Source organism: Rhinolophus hipposideros (genome assembly GCF_964194185.1).
Source record: "Rhinolophus hipposideros genome assembly, chromosome: 7".
In the NCBI taxonomy this organism is placed as follows: domain Eukaryota; kingdom Metazoa; phylum Chordata; class Mammalia; order Chiroptera; family Rhinolophidae; genus Rhinolophus; species Rhinolophus hipposideros.
In genome coordinates, this window is record NC_138053.1 from 95,445,756 (window position 1) to 95,463,231 (window position 17,476).

The following is a 17,476-nucleotide window of genomic DNA, read 5'->3' on the forward strand; positions in this document are numbered from 1 at the left end:
TTCAGTGCTTGTGATTGTGTGTAGACAACTTGCTTATACACAGACACAGCCCTTGTCCATAATTCTATTACTTAACTTAGACATTGTGTGAACTCCCAACGTGGCCGTCACTGATGTTTCTTGTGTGCCTGTACCAGCACCAAACTAGGCATGTTCCTGCCCAACCTCCTCCTGCCAGCCACCGAGCAGCTCTCCCTGGCCAAGCCACTCCTTCAGTGGCGTTTTGGACAGTGCCTATGTTTGTTTCCTATGGTTATCAGAACAAAGCGCCACAAACTGCAGGACTTAAAATAACAGCAATTTATTGTCTCAGTTCCGGAAGCCAGAGTCCAAAGTCAAGGTGTTGGTAGGATTGGTTCCTTCTCGGGGGCTCAGAGGGAAGGAGACTCTTCTAGCTTCTGGTGGCTGTGGGTGTTGCTCAGCTTGTGGCAGTGTCACGCCAGTCTCTGCCTCTGTCTTTACATGGTTTCCTCCCTGTGTGTCTCTACGTCCTCACGTGGCCATCTTCACATAAGGACACCAGGCATATTAGATTAGGGACCCACATTACTCCAATGACCTCATATTAACTAATTATATCTGCAGTGATCCCATTTCCACATTTACAGGTACTTGGGGTTTGGATGTCAACATACATTTTAGGTGGATACAATTCAACCCATAACAGCGTGCTAACCAAGAAATGCTTGAACGTCCAAATCATAAATTGCAGTATTGTATTTTTGGAGTAAATTTCTTAGACTTTGCATTCCACGTGGTCTCCATTGCAGCTTCTCAATTCTGCTGTCTTAGCATGAAAATAGCCATCTAGAAAGCCCAGATGGACATGTGGTTGTGCATGCATTAAACTATTTGTAGCCAACAGGTAGGATTCGGCCTGTGGGCTGTAGTTTGCTGGCCCCTGTTCTGTCTGGAAAGCTCTTTCCTTGGATAATCCATGTGGCCAGCTGCTTCAGCTCATTCCAGTCTGCGCAAATGCTGCTTCTCAACAGGACCTCACCTGAAATCACACCCTCTCCCACCTAGCCTTCTTGGTCCCCTTTACCACATTCAGGTCTTAGCCTTAGCTGTTATGAGGTTTCAGTACCTCCTCCTTTCCTCCATTGGAATGAAAGTTCCCCGGTGGGTGGGTTTATCTCCTTTGTTCACTGGTGCTTCTCGCATGCTTTCAAGAGCTCTGGGCACGTAGTAAGCACCCAATCCATATTTTTTGAATAAATGAGTTAATAGATGAGTAGTTGATACCTTTGTTTTCCCCACGAGTGTATGAATTCCCTGAGGGCATGGATTATGTGTAAGCAATCTTTGTGCTCAGCGTCTGCCTTACTGCCTGAAACAGTAAGGCTGAGGTTCCATCAACATTTGTTGAAAGGGTAGGACGTAAGTACACTTCATAAATAGCAGAAATATGAATGATGTTAAACAAAGGGAATGGGTTGTATTAGTGGTAACCCAGAATTTAAAAAACAAACCAAAAAAAAATGGATTTATATGTTTGAAACTGACTCAGTTCCAAACATTTAAAAAAATGTTCTTTTTGCCATCTCATTTGGACTCCAATTTTCAACTATTATTTATTCAGTCAGTGACCAAGGGCAATGTGATTGATTGGATAATTTTCTGAAGGAATTTGAAACATTGAGTTATGTGTTTGGTAATGAATACAAGTTTTAAAATCGGATTTTTCCCCTGTGCCAAAATCACTCTTAAAATAAATGTATGTGTTTAGAGAAACACCTTAACAACTTTAATGCATTAAAATACAAATTGCTAATAACCCTTATTAAATGATTACAGTAAGGCAGGATAATAAATGTTTAATGACCAATGCCTAAAATAGAGAAGCTATAAAACTTGACTTCAAGGAATTTGCAATGAAATTGGGGAATCAATAAACCCATGTAAAAGGGGGAAAATGTCATTTCCAAGCTAATAGTGGGCAAATTAAGTTTGGAGTTTCTGAGCGAACTGCATGCTTACACATCGAATAAAACCTCGGTAGGGACTTGGAAAAATGAATTCATAAATTAACCTTAATAACACAGCGTGGACATCTACATGGGCTCAATCTCATTAACACTCAGTAACCTGCTTATTTTCTCCTCTGGAGGAAATGTTTGCGAGTCTGCTGGGCTGTCCTGCTGAACTCCACAGGTTCCTCCATTCTCTGATATTCCAGCCATGACCTCACGTGGAGGGAAAGGCACTTGAAATCTACAAGCATTCTCATTTTAGTAGTATCACTTTTTATTAGGTTGGTGCAAAAGTAATTGCTGTTTTGAACCATGAATTTTAAATCATTATAACTAGTCTCAAACACATCTCTATTAATCAAAATAGGAACCATTACAATCAACACATTTCTGCCAATGAGAAATAAGTTTGTTTATTCTTGTAGCATAAAAATTTGTGCTTTGGCATTCGATGAACTCTTGGAAAGCATTTTCTGCACCCTGCTGGTTGTGGAAGCGTTTTCCCTGCAAAAAGTTGTCGAGATGCTTGAAGAAGTGGTAGTCGTTGGCGAGAGGTCAGGTAAATATGGCGAATGAGGCAAAACTTCGTAGCCCAATTCGTTCGACTTCCGAAGCGTTGGTTGTGCAACGTGCGCCCGGCATTGTCATGGAGAAGAATTGGGCCCTCTCTGTTGACCAATGCCGGCTGCAGGTGATGCAGTTTTTGGGCATCTCATCGACTCGCTGAGCGTACTTCTCAGATGTAATGGTTTCACCAGGATTCAGAAAGCTGTAATGGATCAGACTGGCAGCAGACCACCAAACAGTGACCATGACCTTTCTTTGGTACAAGTTTGGCTTTGGGAAGTGCTTTGGAGATTCTTCTCAGGCCAACCACTGAGCTGGTTGTCTCCTGTTATCTTATAAAATCTACTTTTTATCGCACATCACAATCTGATCAAGAAATGGTTCATTGTTGTTGCGTAGAATAAAAGAAGACGACACTTCAAAATGACGCTTTTTTTGATTTGCGGTCAGCTCATGAGGCACCCACTTGTCGAGCTTTCTCACCTTTCCAACTTGCTTCAAATGCGAATTACCATAGGATGGTCGGCGGCGTTGAGTTCTTCAGCAACTTCTCTGGAGGTTGTAAGAGGATCAGCTTCGATGATTGCTCTCAACTGGTCGTTGTCGACTTCCGATGGCCGGCCACTATGCTCCTCATCTTCAAGGCTCTCATCTCCTTTGCAGAACCTCTTGAACCACCACTGCACTGTACGTTCCTTAGCAGTTCCTGGGCCTAATGTGTTGTTGATGTTGCGAGTTGTCTCTGCTGCTTTATGACCCATTTTGAACTCAAATAAGAAAATCACTCAAATTTGCTTTTTGTCTAACATCTTTTCCATAGTCTAAAATACATATAAAATAAACAGGAAATAATAAGTCATTAGCAAAAATACATAAAGCGAGAAATGTGCATTAAAACAATGCATAACGTAAGCACAATTATTTAAGAATGTACTCCAATATCAAACGGCAAATGTTAAGAATGCAAAAACTGCAATTACATTTGCACCAACCTAATACGAGCTATTACATTTTTAGTTGAGAAAATGCTTTTTGTAACAATCTCAAATTCTTTTGGTGTGAAATACTTTAGTGATGTCACCCACGCATTAAATAGAGTCTTCAAGGTCTTTAAGATACAATGATTAACCTACTAATGAGTGAAGACAATAATTTACTTGGAGAGAGAAAATTCCCTCTCTGCTCAACTCCAGGAGAAATTGTTTCTGCTTATCATGCTCCTCTCTGGGAACAGATGATGCCCAGGCATTCCGGGCTCGGCCAGGCTGGGGTGGCTTTGTTGGGCTCCATCCCGGGGACAGTGAGTGGCAGCATCTAACAGCACTGTCTCTGAAGGTGCGGATTGGCTGTGCTAGGCGCTGCCTGGACTAATGACATTTGTTAAGGGAGGAAATTCATAAATGCAAGCAGAGTTCACAGACCAAGCATAATAGAGACCAGTGGGGCCTGAGAATCCACATCTGAGTAAAGTGTTTATCAAGGAAAAGAAGCTCGTAAAACAAAAACAAAAATCAAGATTGCATAGTCAGCAGCCTAGTTCTGCATTTAACCAAACAAGCACCCAGGGAGATGCTTAGAAAGCGGTGTCATTTTGAAAACTGTGGGCTGACACCTGACTCATGGTGGCTGATGAGACCTGGGCTTACAGCATGCTGAGCAAAGTTATGTGACATGTGACCCAGCATGAGGAGCCGTCCTTCTCTCACTTCCAAGCTCCATCCAACCTATCAGAGGGCACTGGGTAGGTTGTCTGTCTTGTGTGAGATAGATGGAAATTGTGTTGTAAGCCAAACCTGATTTTTTTTTCATAGGATCAGAAAAGATTTTACACCAGTGGCCCCCATGCGTGTCATCTGCCTGTGTGTGCACCTGTTGGAGTCTCTGTTACCTCCAGATATTACTCCAGGTGCAAGGGAGGGTCACATGGCTCTTTAGAACTTGCCAGGTGGATGGGAGTCCCTATATATAGGCCATCCATAGTCCTCTGCACAACCTTCCAAGGCAGATGACATGGTCCTTATTTTACAGATGAGCAAGCTGAGGTCAGTGGGATCAGCCCCCTGAACCAGGGCCACACGGCGATAAGCAGCTGACCTAGGATCTGAACACAGGTCCCACTGCAGAGCTGACATCCTGCCCCCTCCACATGCTTCCAGCATCCCCCTGGTTTAGGCAGCATGTTAGGAAACAGCAGCATCCTAACCTGCCTCCATCTTTCCCTGGAGCTGTTTTTATACCAGAGAAGAGGGATATGGGGATTTTGAAAATGGTACAGAGTGTTTTCTTATAAAAGCTTGCAAGAGGAGATGGGATGAACTGAGATTATTAAACCTAAAGCAGAAGAGCCTGTGGGGTAATGTAATGCAGCCCTTTATGGACACAGAAGTTCGGCAGGTGACACAAGGTGAAACGTGTGATTTGGTAGAATCTTCCAGGAGAATGGAAAGGCTGCCTGAGGCTTTGTGCTTAGACTGCAAAGAGAGAGCAGAATGGACAAGGATATCTCTTGTCGCTTGGAGCTCGAACATTTAGACGTGTAGCCCATGAATGAAGCTCCTGTAGACAGACAGAGAGGGAGAATTTTAGGTGAGTGTGTTGGGCTCCAAGATACATGCTAATGCAGAGGTGGCAATTCTTGGTTAGGGAGAGATAGCACAGGTCTCTGGTACGAGTCGCTCCTCCTCGAATCAGCAAATGCATGTGAATAACACATTACAGTAGGGCTTGAAGAAGGAAGGAATCGAGTTTGCTGGAACCCTATTCCTAGTCCCACTGAGCGTGTTTCGACAACAGCTTTCTTTCTGCCAGGTGCTCAGTGAGAGAAGGACCTGGGATCCAAGGCTCACTTTGCTGTGTCACCATTAGTGGTCCCTGACATAGGCCACCCCTCCCCCTTTTACCTGACCCACATGCACAGGAATTTGGATCATAAGCTTTTCTCTAAAACTCTTCAGTGTCTCCTATGGCAGTGGGAATCTGCCGCCTCTCTGTGGGTGGCTGGCCTGGCCTTCTTTCTACTTCCTGTCTTCACGATCCCTTCTGTGCCAACACAAGTGTCATTCCATTCCCAGCCACCCTTAGGGCCCTCTCTCCAGCTGTGCTCTCTCCTAGTGGCTCATTCCCAAACTCCTATCTGCCCTTTCCTCTCCCCTCCTTTCTGATTCTCAAGTTCATCTCCCTGCCCTTGGCCCTCCTTATCATCATCAGACTGATTCCTGTCAGTCGGTGTCTTGTTTCTCTCCTCATACTGTCCTTGGAGGCATGGCTTGTACCTGTCATTCCATCATGGAATACCCAGCAGTGAAATACCCACCATGGACTGCCCTCCCCGCAGTGAGTGGTCAGGAAGTCCCCGATGATGGAGGTGCCTTCTGGCTGCCACTGAAGGTCCCTCTGGAGCGGGGCCCCTGCAGCTGGTGTGGTTCCAGATCTGCTGAAAGGAACACAGACCCTAATTCGATATACAGAATGAAAGCTAATGACTCAACTTGTTCAGTGAATACCAACCTTGATGTGTTTACCAGTGTGGTTCTATTAATTTATATATTTATTATTTATGCATGTTATTTTATAATTTAAACAGTGATCTATATTTTGATGAATACCAATCAAGTGTTAGTCACTTGGCATGTGTTGCCTTTGATTCTCGAGTGATGTCTCGTACTGGGTACTGTACCCACCATCCTGAAAAGGAGGAAACAGAATCCACGTTGTTAAATAGCTTGTGAAGTTCATACAGCCAGTAGGTGGAAGTATTGAGCCATATATACATACACCTCAGTGCTATATGTACCTATGTGCCACACACAAATGTTTATCTGTCATCTATCTATGTATCTATCTATCTATCTATCTATCTATCTATCTATCTATCTATCTATCTATCTATCTATCTTTCACTAGAAATCTTAGACAATGAACTTTAGTACATCAATGGCTTTTAAACCACACTGTATTTAATTTAGTTACCCACTCATAATAAATACCTAGATGAGGGGTGGCTGGTTGGCTCAGTTGGTTAGAGTGCAAGCTCTGAACAACAGGGTTGCTGATTCGATTCCCACATGGGCCAGTGAGCTGCGCCCTCCACAGCTAGATTGAAAACAATGACTTGATTTGGAACTGCTGGGTCCTGGAAAAACACACTGTTCCCCAATATTCCCCAATAAAAAAAATGTTAAAAAGAATTTGAAAATAAATAAATACCTAGATGTATAGATTGACTTTGGAAGCCTCGCAGCACAATTTCATGTAGCTGTGACAAGGTGAACAATGTGTACAGTAAAAGAGAGTGTGAAATTGAGGAATATGTATGGAAACAGAGTTGGAACTGACTGACACCAACAGATTAGGGAACCAAACATCTCTGGCTAACCATGTGTCATATCTAAAAATTGCTTCCATTGACTCTTTCTTCTCTTTGTGGCATAGCTTGCTGTTTTAAAAATGCAGCACGGCTGTGTTTATGCTCCTCAAATGCCGATCACCGTTAAGCCTAACATGTGCATGTGTGGTTATTCATGACAATCGTGTGAAGTTCTATTAAATATAAACTATTAGAAGAGAAATCGAGAGTAAATCATGACATAATAATTATGGCCACCATGCATTCAGATTTTACTATGTACTTGTCTCTTTAATCCTTCCAGCACAGTAGGTGTTTGATGCCCCGAGGCATCGCCCAGGATGAAGGAACAGTCCAGATGTCAGCAGTCCACCCCCAGGTTTCAGGCTGGGCTGGGCAGAGCCACAGCCCCCGTGCCCCATGCCAGGCATTGTCCAGCCTGCCTTTGGCAAGCATGTCGAACAAGATGGCCTTTGTTTGCAAAAGAATTAATGATAGACTTTGATTCTAGTTAGTTTTTTGTAGAGTAGGAAAACTGGAGTTCCTTTTTGCCTTTACTGCCCACTCTCATCGGCGTAGACCAATGTGTCTACAGCAAGAGCCTATCGGTGGCTGTGTCCACCGCGCACTGGGACCATCTGAACATGGTGGATGCAGGGGGCGCTGCAATGGGCAGCGCACAGGCCAGAAGGGGGCGTTTGGCTGTTTAGCATCTGGCTTTCCATGGTCCCAGTCTTCTCCAGCGTGTGCTGCTTCTGTTCTCATTACTGGTGTTCACTTACATTGTGGGTCTCCTCTCAGTATCCCTCCCATCTGCTTCATCACTGTGATGTCAGACAAGGTGTAACGTCGAAGTGCTAACGTCACGAGACAAGAGTCTTCTTATCCCCTGATACACTGTGGGCAGCACTGTGATCCACAACTCAGTGTGTGTTACAAGCATGACAAAGCTGCTGCTTCGTGCATATACTTTAATAGGCTGACATATCCTCACGTCTGTTTTTACTCCGAATGAGCAGCACACCTTCTTCTGATCCTTCGTAGCTCTAACAATAATCATGAAGAGAGCTCCCCGCACATCTCTTTTCCATGCGCTTGCTCATTGTAGACAAGAAGGCAATGCCTGATTTATAACTTGTTCAATTCACTCAGGAGGGACAGATACTGCTTTGTGGTGAGTTGCATTTTAATCGGAGACAGAACTTGAATAGTGGAAAGGAAACAATATGCATCTTATTATCCTGCCTGGTGAGAATCAAACATCCCCTCCCTCCAGATTTATATCTATAAATGCAAGAGATATTTGGCTGGCTGTTTGACAATTATTCCTGCTTTTCTCGCCGTCTTTGGAAAAGGAACAGGATGCTGGTTTCAAAGGGCTCTGCTTTCTAAGGCCCGGAGCTTCCTGGCTGTGCCACAGGTCACGGGGTCAGGGATCCATCAGCATCCTGAAAGACCACGGCAAAGCGGCGGGATGTGCTTCCAAATGCAGTTTAGCGCCCTGGCTAACGCGACAGCAGTGTGTGGTGAGCTAGAGGACAACATACACTGCACACCGAGCACGTGTTCCCCCTTGTTTTCCCAGTGGGGAAATGTATTTGAGCATTTCTTTGAAAAATGCTCCTAGTCTCCCTGTCAAACAATTGGCTTAGGGTGGTTTGGAGAGATATTGGGGGTTCTCTGTGGAAAGAGGAAGCTGTGGACCAATGTGTGTGACATTGCTCCGTGTCCCCTTTTCATGTGGCATCTGTATTTGATTGTTCAGTGACGTGGACAATGGACATGAAGTAGACGCCCTGACAGTCACCCGCTGGCGCTCTGGGGCCATGGCAGGCCCATTTGAAACACCATCTCGGGGGCTGAAGCAATCATTTCCCAACAATATTTTTGTTTTGTAAGCTCTTGGGTTGGCTTCTTCCTCCTGCTTTGTCTTCTTTCTGTGTCGTTCCTGATGTCTCTAACAGCTGCAGTTTCATCTGGGCATTTGTCTTCCTCTCTAGTCGGTTCTAAAACCCTCTTCCTCTCACTTCTGAGTAAACCTGCTCACCACTTTGGTTCCTAAAGCATTGTCCAGAATTCCTCATCCTATTCTTTACTATTCTTAGCAGAATCGTTTGTTCTCCTGCAGCCCCTTATGTTTTTCAGTGTCATGTGATGGCAAGTGTATGGGCTCTGAGGCTGGACTGTCTGGGTTGGGGATATACACCCCATCCCCTGCCCCCATTGCTAGTTGTGTGAACTTGGACAGGTTAGTAAACCTGTGGGCTTTCGTGTTTGCATCTGTGAAATGGAGGATTGACACAGCACCTGCCCCTATGGTTTCTGTGAGTTTCGTGAGCACAGAACCAGGTACAGCGGCACTCTACAGGCATTTTTAAATTATAGATCCAACCTCGAGCTGGAAGAAACCATGACAGGTCTTTTTACCTTTGTAGCTTCTCATTTTCCTGCTCAAGACTTCCTACATACCTGAGATATTTACCATGTGGTTTTCATGCTGTTTGTCCCCAACTTAGTAGTAGAAGTAAGCAGCTGGGAGGGTGTTTGGTGAATCTGGTGGACTCTGCCTCACACCGCATCCACGTGTGCTGGGAACCCCAGTCCAGGGCAAGATGCTCCCAGTCCAGTGCTTCTCTCTTTGTTTTCTCCATTTAATGTAAGGTATTTTGTTGTTGTTATTGCTGCCGATGATGGTTGTTTTGTTTGTTTTCAGTACAGTGATCAAACTGTAGCCTGGTTATATGAATTTAGGTGCAGGGCTTACTCTGACATGTTTGAGCCTTCTCTTTAGAATTAGACATACAGGTGAATATTTTCTTCAGAAAGAAAATATAATATAGTCTTGTACTTGTTTCATATTTAGGCTTTTGGGGCATGCTACAGGAAGCATTTCTCTTTTGGAGCCTCATGGTGAACATAGATTTAAAAATCCCCCCAATATTTTGCCTCATATTCCCAAAACCACAAGTCAGAGATATGCAGCCTACTGTTCTGCGAGCCTCTCTCCAGGATATTAAAGCATCCTGTACCAGTAAACATACCTACTTTTCATCTCAGAGGTTTTAATGTAATCCAGGGTTTGGTTTTATAAATGCCCATTTCAGGTTAAAGCAAAGTGATCTAACTAGTATGTTTGGCAGTTTTTAAATTAAATCATTTCTTACTGAATTCTCTTTGTATTACTCAATGTTCTTAAATGACTTAAGAACAATATAATGGACTGAAGAGAAAAGCACATTGCATGTACAGTTTACAATATTTGTTACATTTTTAGAATGTGAAGTTGAATTAAACTGAAACATTTTGTAACGACATTGACTATATGTGTTGATTAAAAACTAGCAAGTCTGTCTGGACCAAATAGGAGAATACTCAAAGCCACCTTCATGTTAGGCTCTGCATCAATGTCTACATTTCAGCTCTTAGGTCGGTCTGTTGAGTGTCTCACTCAACATTAGTGGGTCATCTTGTAGCCAAACATATTTTTAGTTGTCCTGCCAATAGCATGTCTACTGGTGCGATCTGATTGGACTTGGCAAAGTACAAGGCCACTTGAATTGCCTCCAAAACTAATTGTCCCTGAAATGTGTCTTTGTACATATACTTGTTGTGTATGTCTTTCCATTAATTTTGAACACCAAAAGCTATTGCCACATTATCCTAATTGCACCATAAAATTCAGGTACTTGGGATAGAATGAAACTCTTTTAGCAATAGAGAAAAGAGTAAGAATCAAACCTGGTCAGTAGAGTTTTTAAAAATAAATATTAGGGCAACATTAGGGTGTCTGAAAGGGCATGGACTCTATTATTGATGGGCTCAAACAGGAAGTTACAAAGAGAACACTTCCAATGATGTATGTAAAATTCAGCCGCCTGTCTATATAATTCTTAAATTCCTGACGAGTTTGGTGACTAAGTAAAGGTTTTACCGTACTTTTGTCATTTCTAAATCTGTATTTTTAAGCTAATTTGAGACCAAAAACCTGCAGGTCACTAGCTCAATCTCAATATATTACTTCCTTTCTCTACGTGGATTCCCCAGCAACCCAGAAAAAAGACAATAAGGGTTAATCCTCAGTGATGTGGTCACCATAGTAACGGAAATTGCTAAAGCTAATTCAGGACACTGATCTCACAGTTTCAATTTTGTTTCAGTTTCACAAATGAAAAACATTTTAAAGTCCTTAATGAAAGCACATAAATTATGTAAGTCATACATAAGTATGTAAGTAAAATCAAAGAATTTTGTTCTCCCATACACAAATGATATGCTAGACTCTCCTATGTTCTGAACCACATTTCATCCTTTTAATCTTATTCTCTCTCTCTCTCTCTCTCTCTCTCTCTCTCTCTCTCTCTCTCTCTCTCTCTTTCGGTTACGTAGGACTATATGAATAAAGTAATAGATACTGCCTTAAAATTTTTATACTGTGAATATTTGCCCACTTTTGATGATGTTGATGTCCTGTTAACTTGATGTTGCATTAAGTCCAGACTCTCACCTGTGGAATTATGCTGGCGATTTCCTGCCGTTTGGAGCTTGTGTGCCGAGTTCCACCCAGTAGCACAAATCATTCCATGCTCATAGGGCCTTCCATTCACCCTATAAGATGTCTGCGCAAAACCAAGTCTCCTATCATACGGATGTTGAGATTCTTCTTCTTCTTCTTCTTCTTTTTTTCTTAATTAAAATTTATTGGGGCAACAATGGTTAGTAAAATTACATAGGTTTCAAGTGTACAATTCTGTAATACATCATCTATATATCACATTGTGTGTTCACTACTAGAGTCAGTTCTTCTTTCATCACAAAATAGTATTTTAATTTTAATTAATTAAAATTAAGTAAAATAAAAATTTCAGTTTTTTAGCACACTAGGCATATTTTAAGTGCTCAAAAACCATGTGTAATTAGTGGATACCATGTTAGAAAATGCAGATCTGGTATGTTATTCCCTCACAGTTCTCTTTCAGTTTTTTTTTTTTTTTAATTTATTGGGGTGACAATTGTTAATGAAATTACATAATTTCAGGTGTAAAATTCTGTATTACATCATCTATAAATCCCATTGTGTGTTCACCACCCAGAGTCAGTTCTCCTTCCATCACCATATATTTGATCCCCCTTACCCTCATGTCCCTCCCTTCACCCCCCCTTACCCTCTGGTAACCACTAAACTATTGTCTGTGTCTATGAGTTTTCCTTTCTCATTTGTTTGTCTTGTTCTTTTGTTCTTTTTGGTTTATATACCATATATCAGTGAAATCATATAGGAACATTTGTGACAACAGGGATGGATCTTGAGAGTATAATGCTAAGAGAAATAAGTCAGACAGAAAAAGCAGAGACTCTTCTTTTTTCCTGTTGTTTCCAGAACCAAACTTCGTGTCATCTTATGACATTGGGAATTTCACCTACTTCTTTTTCCGAGAAAATGCGGTAGAGCATGACTGTGGGAAAACCGTCTTCTCCAGAGCTGCCCGGGTCTGCAAAAATGACATTGGAGGGCGTTTCCTGCTGGAGGACACCTGGACCACGTTCATGAAAGCCCGTCTGAACTGCTCCCGCCCCGGTGAAGTCCCCTTTTACTACAATGAACTTCAGGGCACGTTCTTTTTGCCCGAGCTGGATTTGATCTACGGCATCTTCACCACCAATGTGTATGTAACTAGAAATAATTGCTTTCCCTGCTCTTCTACTCATTCTCAATGAGTCTACTGGTTTTGGAACTTTGTGGTTTAAAAGTTGCTATAAAAGAAATCTTTCTTATTTTACTGCGCTAACAGCAATTTTTTTTTCTTTTTTTCTTTTTTCTGTCTTTTTCTTTTTCTTTTCTTTCTTTTTTTTTTTGAGTATGATTAAATGTTATGCAAAGATCTATGATTTCTGAGGCTGGTATTAGGAAAAGAAAGCTAATCAAAAGATTTCAATCATCAAATTATTCTACCATAAATTTTTCCTTCCTGATTGGCCAGGGTGTTCTGAAATGCTGGGACATATTAGATGCAGTTTTTTCTACACGCATGTTATACATTTGTACGTAATGAAAGCAGTGTTGTCTGGAAAGTCTGATCTTTGAGATAATGTAACTCTTGCCTGAACCCCTGCTCATAAATGAAACGCACATTCTCACTTTCCCACAGCTGCATTGTAAGCCATTGTGCTGCAGGATGGCTAAGTTAGCAGGCATTTCTAAAATGATGGTTATGCTTTTAAAATACTTTTGAAAAAATAATAGCATATTTTTTTTCTCTTGAGGGGAGATACTCCTAGCTTCAGAAATGACAGTATTGGACTACGTAAAGCGTATGAAGTTTTCTGATCTTTCACTCATGCGAATCTGGTGGAGTGTAGATGACTCCACTCACTTTCCATTCTTAGCTGGTGTGCTGCGCTAAGACTCAACAAGATCACACCCCGGCCCCAGGAGTCACAAATGACATTGAGACTCTGAGACTCTGAGCTCCACTTTCCTCAACATTATCAGTGGTAATGGTAATTCTGCAGGATGGGTTCTGATTTGAGTCACCTTTGAAATCTCTAATCTGGGGACCTAACAATTTGGACAAAAGCCCAATATTTGTATCCCCAGTAAAGGGTCTGAATCAGGGTAGGTTGGAGGTGCTGACAATTGAAGTAGGATGACCCACCGTCCTGGTTTGTCTGGGATTGTCCCAGTTTTAGCCTGGGGGACAGCCCTGCATTTAGGGAAACTTCTTAGTCCTGGGTGAGTTCGGAGACCCAGTCACCCTGCTTCTCATCTTTTTGACTTTCGTTCTCATCTCTTCCGCCTCAGAAGCCCGCCCACGGGTTGCATTTCTAGAGTCTCTTTATCTGCATCTTACTTCCCTGTTGACATTTTCCTCCTGATCTTTGCACTTCTGAGTACACGTGTTAATGTTTGCTTGATAGTAATATTTACTCCATGAAGAGCCTTCTTACTGACATCGAGTTAGAAAAATAAGACTAAAACGGATGGCTTCCCACCTGCCCCCACCCCACCATGGCCATCTTTATTATAAATCTGGTTTTCAACCCCAGAAGTTATTTTCTGCACTTGATAAGTTTCTTTTCAAAAAATCAATGTAAAGTTTCGGAATTTGATTTGCTTTCCAAAACCTTGTTTACGAAATAGTGTAGGCTGCACAAGATGAATGTTCCCTAGATCAGTTGACATCAATTTTACACCCAATGGGAGCTTGGCTTACTTAGCTGTTTATTCCCCCGGTCTGGGCAAAAATGAACAATTTAAAAAGTTATATAACTACTGTGTCTGGACCATGCCAAGATGGTTAATGGTCAACTTAGATACTTGCAAAAATAAGTTGCAGACGATTCCAGACTGTTTGTTTTGTGACATAGACACCCGTCATCCAACATGTGGCATATGTACTAACAGAGGCAGCATCCCTGAATCTACTTCCCTTTCTCTCTTGAGTCTGTCTTCTCCCTGGATCTGGGAAACAACAGATGGACATATATCCATCTCTGATCCCACAGTATGTTCCACCTCTCACCCTCTCCTGTCTCAGCCTTGATCTTACCCTGTCAACAGATGACCATATTCTTGACAAGACTTGTTCTAAACTGAACGGAAATGACGGTCAGAGGTAGCCAGTTATTTCCTGTCTCTGAATGAGATGCCCATAAAATCCTGTGGCTAGCTTCCTGGTGCTTTTGCTCAGAATTGTGGGTTGCCTCTGTGTATTTGTCCGGGTCTGTCAGCACTAGGAAATGGCAGTAAGGTTACTGTTCTAACGTTGCCTGTCCCTGGGACTGTGTAGTTTTCTCAACACTGTGGCCACCAGTGGGGCTGCAGGACCTGGGATTCTACTGCAAAGAGTCTCTGAAGGTTTAGCCTTTGTTTTGTGGGATATGTAAAAATGGTGGCTCACAGATAGTAAATAGTGGGGCTGGGGATGGGGAAGGGTGAAGGTTTTGATTTCTCTTCCCTCCTCAGGGTATGAAGAGTTAGGAGAATGTCTCTCTTTTTCTTCCTGTGACTCCAGTAGACTAAGGAAGCAAACTTTAAGTCCCGCTGTTTTGGGTTCACCAAGGGGTCCTACTTCCACTTTTACCTGCCAGGGCTCTGAACAAGTTCAGAGGTAAAATGCAGCATTGAATGAAGGCTCTGGTATGACCGCAATTACTGATAGAGGCCTGGTGGCGACATGCATCGTGGTAGGTCTGTTGAGCCAATGGGTTTCTGAGCACCAACCCCAGCTTTAAGCAGACTCAGCAAGAGGGTCATGATAGTCTAGGCCTGGGCTGGCCTCATCTGCCTGCTGGGATGGGGGGGACGAGGAGGGTATATAACTCTGGTAGGCAGGGCCATCCCAGGAGGAGGGCGAGGAAGGACCATCATGGAGTCACCTGTGCCCTTTCTCCACACACCTCTCAGATCACAACAAGTGAAAGGGCAGAGGGAGGGCAGAAGGTTGCGTGTGTGTGTGTCAGTGGCACCCTACTCACCAGAAGTAAGGAGTAACTGTCCCTCCACACCTATCAGAGATGCTCGCACTGGCTGCCTCTGGGCGTCCCGGGACTCCAGGCTGAGAGCAGACACTGGCCCAGCCTGGTTCCGAGGGAGTGAATGCAGTGAACTGAGAAGTGGGGTGCAGCAGGAAGGGGAAGGCACCCAGTGACGGGGTCATGGGCGTGAACACGGGGACCTCTGCAAAGCCCCTGCTTTACTTCCCCTCAGGCTGTGACTTGGACTAAGTGACCTCCCTGTGCCCCTGGTTTTTGTCTGTAAAATCTGGCTGGTCTTAGTGTATAGGTTCCCTGTGAGAAGTAAGAGGACCCCTCCCAAGGGCCTAGCAGAGGGCTTGGGGGCATTATTATTACTAATCCCCCCCCCACACAACTGTCACCACCAGGCCCAAAGTGGCCTCGGTAGAATCCCTCCTGTGTGTCTGGCCTTTTTGCTCTGCATAGTAGTTTTCTTCTTCTTTCTAACGTCTAGTCACACGTTCAGAAGCTAATGCTTCCTTGTGCTTTTTGACTTCTCACATTCTTCTTTTCTGAGGGTAATGTAAGAAAGAATAAAGAAAAAAGCAGTATGAATAGGTTCATATTTAGTTTCTATCACTTTATTCACCAGCAGCGGAGGCAGGCATACTTCCTGCCATTTTCTCCTCTGTGCTGGAACTTTGAGAGAAACACAGGTCCCTGCCCTCAAGGCTCCTACCTTCCCATGGAGGCGGTTTTAATACCGTCCACACAGAGCTCTAAGAAAAGATTCAAAATCCTGGTCTTTGGAGCGGGACTGCCTGGGGTTCAAGTTCAACTTCCCCAGTTAGTAGCTGGGTGACTTTCGGCAGGTGTCTTGACCTCTCTGGGCCCCATTTTCCTTATTAGTGACTGTCCCTTACCTTAGGGAGATTAAGTGAATTGGAATTTGTAAAGCCTGTAGAAGGATGTGTGGCACCCAGTCAGTGTTTGTCAGATAAACTGAGTGTAATGCAGATATTTCTGTTTTAGAGTTCCTGTGATTCAGGGAAAACAATGGATGAACGGACTTATATTGACTAAGAGCAACAACGTGAAAATTGAAAACCAGAGCTGTGCTCAGAAAGCAGATTTATTTAATGACAAAAAGCGTTTCGCCCTTTGCGCACTTAGTAAAAGGGCACACATTTCTGAGGGCGCATCACTTGGAGCTTGAATTCCAAACTATAGTGTCAAGATTTCCTGTCAGTGCCATCTCAGATTTTTCTGACTTTTTGCAAAATGCTTTCACTTGATTTTTTTTTAAAGGTTTCCAGATAAGCACACATATCTGGGGATTAAAAATTAAGCAACAGCCTGCCCCACTGCCCCCTGAAGGAGCCCGGTAAGCGGGCGGGAAGGGAGCTGTGCTAGGCTGAGCAGTGAGAAGCGCCAGCACCTGGACGAGAAAGGCTTTTCCTCCAGAATTTCAACGTGTAACAAACAGCTCTTCCAAATCCTGTGTCACTCCAGCTGTGGCTGAGTGAATTAATCCCCTGCGGGAGGGTTACAAGTGTCATAGCCGCTAAACGTCCTTGTTTCTGTACTGAAGCGTTTGTTCCTCCCCTAAGAAACCATTCCCTGCTCACACTTCCTCCCTGGCGTGTTCAGGAGCCTGTGATCTTGGGTTTCTATAGAAGGTGCAGGCTCTGGGTGGTGCGCAGGGGCTGTGGGGAGGACGGCGGGCGATGCCGGGCCTTCTGACCCTCCCTCTTCCTCTTCCTTGGCTCCTCAGAAACAGCATCGCGGCCTCTGCTGTGTGCGTCTTCAACCTGAGCGCCATCTCGCAGGCTTTCAACGGCCCCTTCAAGTACCAGGAGAACTCCCGCTCCGCCTGGCTGCCATATCCCAACCCCAACCCCAACTTCCAGGTAATTTCAGGGGGCAAAGGGGAACTCCGTCAGTCATGCCCCCAGAACGATGTGGACACCTCATGAGTCAGGCTGGGACCCCTCCCACCTAGGGCCTGACACCTGCACGGGCAGCTGTGAGCTCCCCCGAGCCCTCGTGGGACAGTCCCACACTCAGCTTGGCTCCTGTGAATAAACTCAGGCCTTTTGTCAGCTGAGGGGCCTGGATCAGAAAGGGCCTTTTGTCA

The 17,476-nt window shown here is 43.8% G+C and overlaps 1 protein-coding gene across 3 annotated transcripts in view; it reads left to right on the plus strand.

Moving 5' to 3' along the window:
* The window catches only part of SEMA5A (semaphorin 5A), a 427,518-nt gene that overhangs the window by 294,702 nt on the left and 115,340 nt on the right, over positions 1 to 17,476 (plus strand). For all 3 annotated transcript variants that reach the window (XM_081053769.1, XM_081053771.1, XM_081053770.1), the window contains 2 exons: positions 12,263 to 12,548; positions 17,114 to 17,249. In XM_081053769.1, coding sequence (XP_080909895.1) covers positions 12,263 to 12,548; positions 17,114 to 17,249 — 422 coding nt within the window. The remainder of the gene's footprint in view (positions 1 to 12,262; positions 12,549 to 17,113; positions 17,250 to 17,476) is intronic.